The sequence below is a fragment of the Malania oleifera genome, chromosome 13, assembly GCF_029873635.1.
Source record: "Malania oleifera isolate guangnan ecotype guangnan chromosome 13, ASM2987363v1, whole genome shotgun sequence".
Classification (NCBI taxonomy): Eukaryota; Viridiplantae; Streptophyta; class Magnoliopsida; order Santalales; family Ximeniaceae; genus Malania; species Malania oleifera.
Window position 1 is genome coordinate 40,584,852 of NC_080429.1, and position 4,919 is coordinate 40,589,770.

The window sequence follows — 4,919 nt, forward strand, 5'->3', positions numbered from 1 at the left end:
CGTGGTTCAATAAATTCTTGTCTTAGAGTCGATAGAAAGGATAGAAGTATGTGTTTTACAATTGGCATGGACTTTGGTGGCCGTCGCATTTTATAATTCAACAGACAAAAATGCAGATATGCCCTTTGCAAGAGCTTCCAAGCATGCAGGACACAACCATAAATGAGGCAAAATTGATGATATAACAGCTGTCGTGTCCTATGTTTTAAGTGAGTTAGATTGAAATGGTTCAATAAATTCTTGTCTTAAGAGTTGATAGTAGTAATAGAAGTATGTGTTTGTTCTAGTATGCAAAGTTTCAATTCTAAGCTGTGCAAATACATTTTCTCTTGTTGTTATATGGCAAAGTTATCACAGAAAAAATGCATGTAATGTACATGTATGACATAGTGAAATCAATATTGAATGAGAATAACAAAAAATCCTATATTTTGATCAGCAGTTCTACAACAATCTCCTTTCTATCGTGTTATGATATCAACCTGAATTATCTACTTCACTTCTTTCCAGTCATTCCTAGTTAATTGCAAGTATTAGGAATGATTGGAGAATGAGAAAGTACTCCTATCTTTGAGGGCCTGATCTCAGTGGGCAATTCACATTTTTTTAATCATGCAAGTAGTATGTCAGAGAGGTCAAGGGCAAAAGGGGAAAACACAGATTAAGCACTAGAGAACATGCATACAAGTAAAGTACAATGATCAAAATGTAGATTAAGCGTTTTTGTTTTTTGTTTTTTGCTTTTTGTTTTTTTGTTTTTTGAAGCTTTCTTTCAACAACTAGATGGTAAATATCAGGCATAATTTGGAATCTTCATTCAAAAGAATTACCTGATATGACAATGAGTATTTAATCATCCACCCTCTTTTGATAATGACCTTTTCACCTTTTGTTTTCTTGACCATATGGCTTCCATGTCTTTCATTGAAAACATGCTGAAATAACAACTTTTCTGACTTTTGATTTGAGCTGGCCATGATAAATCTCAAGTAAAAATCAATGATATAGGTCAGTATCCATAAAAATTTGAATTTGCCCCTACATTTTATATCTTATAGGAATACTGATCCAGAAAGTACAGGGATTGAAGTCCATCTCGCTCATCTTTATTTTCCCGAATTCTTTTTTGGTTTATGGGACTGCTTTCTCCACCACCTTCAAAACTTGCTTCAACAATTGAAACACCAATATCACTATCCTATGGCCGTAAACAGATGGCAAACACCTCAAAGTGGTAACTGCTTGGCGTATCACAGCTTGGCCTTGTACAACAGCTTGAAGCCTCACTGATCCCTTCAATGTGATTTCTTCAGGTGAGTATATTTTCAGTCCAGAGTTTTGCCGGGAGTTGATTTGTGATTTGGCTAGCATATCTTTGACTTCCAAAGAGAAGAACTTGTTATTTTGGTCATCCAGCTGCAGCCAATTTATCCTTGCTTTTTGTTTCAACATTTTTTTCTAGCCTACAGCAAGGTCCATAGTTCCTCTGTTTTTTAATTCACAGTTTCACAGTTAGGATGTTTGGATTTAGTGATGATATATCAAGCTGAGATTTGTTCAATTCTTCTAGAGCAATAGGGATTCTTAAATTCAAACTGGAAAAATGGTGGCAATCAAAATGCTTGAGATTTTTCAAGAGTAATTTGAGTTCCTCGTACAGAGAGCACATGAGGAATCCATTAATGATGACATTCCAAGAGTTTGCAATCACTTTCAGGAAATTTTCATGTTGGGGCCCAGTTTAGGAATTTGAATGTGGCTTTTGGGGGTTGGCTCAAGGCAACCAATGTTCTGAAAAGCCAAGGGGAAGGAATTCAACATTCAGTCTTTTGGGGAGGAAAGAGCGGATTCTGAATAGGCCAGAACTCTATCAAGTTTCCAAGCTATGAAACCATAAGTTCTCTTGTTGGACCATATGAAGGGGGAGCAGTAAAAGGAACACCCTTCAGCATAGCAGAATGCATGAAGTTTTTGATATCTATATCCTAGGGAATATCTATTATTGGGTCATTGCTCTCTGAGCATTCCCTGATTATGTCAAGGTCCCCTAGGAGAAACCAAGGGGTTCTTTGAATGTTGGTTGCAAGTGTGCTTAGGTATTCCAAGGTTTTTTTTCCTTTCCTGGATAGTGCTTGGGGCTTTTGGATGAATGAAAACCACGTCATCTTACCCAAACCGACAATAATGGAGAGGCAATGATGCTTTTTTATCATAGTTATTAAGCTGAAAATTTGGGTTCAAACCTACGCAAACCTTGGCAGTAGGAGGGTCTTTGTAGTTCTGCAAAAAGATTCAGTCTTTTTTTTTTGCAAACTCAAAAAACCTCCATCAGATAAAAAGAAAAGCCATACAAAGAGGTACAACAATTTTAAATATTTTAAATGGTTCGCAGCCATGATCAAAGAAAATAAAATCAAGACCAACACACGCAGACAGGAGCTGAAGCCTGCCATATCCAAATGTCTGAACATGTTACCCTGAAATTCTCATGAATGGTGACCTATAATTTATATGTGCATACCGTACCTACTACCCTTAGACAATTGCATTGGCGGCGCTAGCAATCCTTGGCCATAAATCAGCACACTCCTTACCAATTGGACCAGTTATTGCAGAACCTTTCATTTCACCTTTAGGATTCACGATAACACCCGCCTTATCTTCAGAGTACATGTACACGCCATCCTTTCGGCGCCATGGCTTGCGCTGGCGAACAATGACTGCGGGCATGACCTTCTTACGGGGATCAGGCTTCCCTTTCTTCGCAGTAGCCATCACCATGTCCCCAACACACGCCGAAGGCAACCGATTCAACCGGCCCTTGATTCCCTTCACCGAAATAATGTAGAGATTCTTAGCGCCAGTGTTGTCCGCACAGTTCACAGTCGCTGCGACTGGCAGACCTCGCTTCGACATTGTGGCCTGCAGGCAAAAAGATCAACTTCTCACGGAGAAATGGATTTAAAGCTGAGTGATGTTGGAAGAAATGATGAAAGGCCAAAATTAATTAGTGAATTTGAAGAGTTTGGTAAATTATGATGAGGAGGGTTTGAAAAGGGGGCTTCTTGGTTAATTTCATTTAGTTCTTTGTAAATTAAATTTTAAAAACTTTCAATTAAATTTTAAAAAAATGAACATGGACTAATCACGTATTCTATTTCATTTTTTAGAAAAAGATTCGCCGAATATAAAGTATATAAATCATGTGCATGCATAAACATGGTTAAAGATTATATAAATGATTGGTACTAACATTTAAGAAATGTGAAATTGAATATTGCGGTTTTAGGTGAACATACATTAGTCTTGAATTATTTATAACTGCATGTTGGCTTTGGTATATTCCCAAGATGAGGGTGAATTGAAATTTTAAAATTTATTCCTAGGTTAAATCAAATGTTAGCAAAATATCACAACCTATGGTCTTTCTATGCAATCCCAAATGCGCAGATAAATATAATATGCGGAAATTTAAATCATGCGCACCATTCGCACTATAACAAACATGTGCGGTAAATATAAAGTGCGGAAATATAAACAGACACACGATCTATTATAGAGATTTGGCCAACTGTGCCCACGTCCCTGCCTTGGCTACACCAGCACAAGGATTCCTCTAATGCTCGCTTAACGAGTGAAACGGCACCGGTTACAACTAGGTCAATTCAAGGGACTGACCTCAACCAACACCCCTTACCAGGATGGCGCACCTAGCTTTCCTAACCTGGTCTAAACTAGTCCGAGACTATTCAACAGGAGCTAGTCTCCCTCTTCAGCGCCACGCCTGGAATACAACAAATGTGTATAAAATTTGTACACGAAAATACGCTTCTTACACAAGTAAGTATGTGTACCAGTTACAACTCAATATAATCAATGCACCTCAATGATGTAAGAACAATAACTCGGTGCTCTACGTATGCAATCAACACTCAAGGTTATGTTTATAAGCAATCAAGCACAAGAGTGTATCAATAAACTAATCTTTGAAACTTTGTATAAAAAAATATTTCTCGATCACAATCTAGGGTTTCAAAGATTTTTAGCAAGTATAATCAAACAATCTCAACCAATATTTTCTCAAGATGCTAGTACAAGAGATGTTTGAAAATATACTTGTAAAAATATTTTTGCACACAAAAATAAAGCTATAGGAATCTTGTAATGACAATGTAAAGATTCTTAAGCTTATGAGTTTATCCCAACACAAGATTTTATCAATAAAAATATGTGGGATAAACTATGCTAAACTCCCCAAAAACAATATCAAATATTCAAGTAAGACAATGGGAGTATTAGTAATACCTAATAAGCCTAGCACACAAAATATACTCACAATGCGAAGGTATATCAAGGGAATGAATGTATGAGAGTATTTGGAGTGGAATAGGCAAAAATAGGTTTTTGAGATTGAGAGGATTTTTCACTAATCGTATTGCTAATCTCATCCAAATAATTCTAAATGAGGGGGTATATATAGACTATCCCAAAAATATAACCGTTGAGGAACCATATGAAATTATTATAAAAGTTTTAATATAATTTAACCAAATTAACCCGTTTAAAAATATTAACCATGGTAAAAATAATGGGGCAACCCGAGAGCACTGGTCGACCGAAGGAAGTTCAGTTGACCAAGTTGTGCTGAGTTCAGTCGATCGGGTATAAAATGAACTACAAGTTTGGTCGACCGGACATGGAGGTTCCAGGGCGATTTTCCCTTTTAGCACGGTTTGGTCGACCAGGAGGAATTGAACTACGTAGTTCGGTCGACCAGACAATTCAGTTCCACACGTGGGAACTTGGTCGACTAGGGCATTGTTATTCATTTTGGGCTCGGTCGACCAGATGGTCAATTTGTTGACTCCTAGGGAGTTCGGTCGATCAAGTGAAAATGAACTGGGCAAGTTCAGTCGACC

At 37.4% G+C, this 4,919-nt stretch overlaps 1 protein-coding gene across 1 annotated transcript; it reads right to left on the reverse strand.

Moving 5' to 3' along the window:
• Positions 1 to 2,343: 2,343 nt before the first annotated feature.
• LOC131146527 (large ribosomal subunit protein uL14x/uL14z/uL14y-like) lies at positions 2,344 to 3,065 on the reverse strand. The gene has a single exon (XM_058096161.1). The coding sequence runs from the start codon at positions 2,914 to 2,916 to the stop codon at positions 2,536 to 2,538; it is 381 nt and encodes a 126-aa protein (XP_057952144.1). The 5' UTR covers positions 2,917 to 3,065; the 3' UTR covers positions 2,344 to 2,535.
• Positions 3,066 to 4,919: the final 1,854 nt, after the last annotated feature.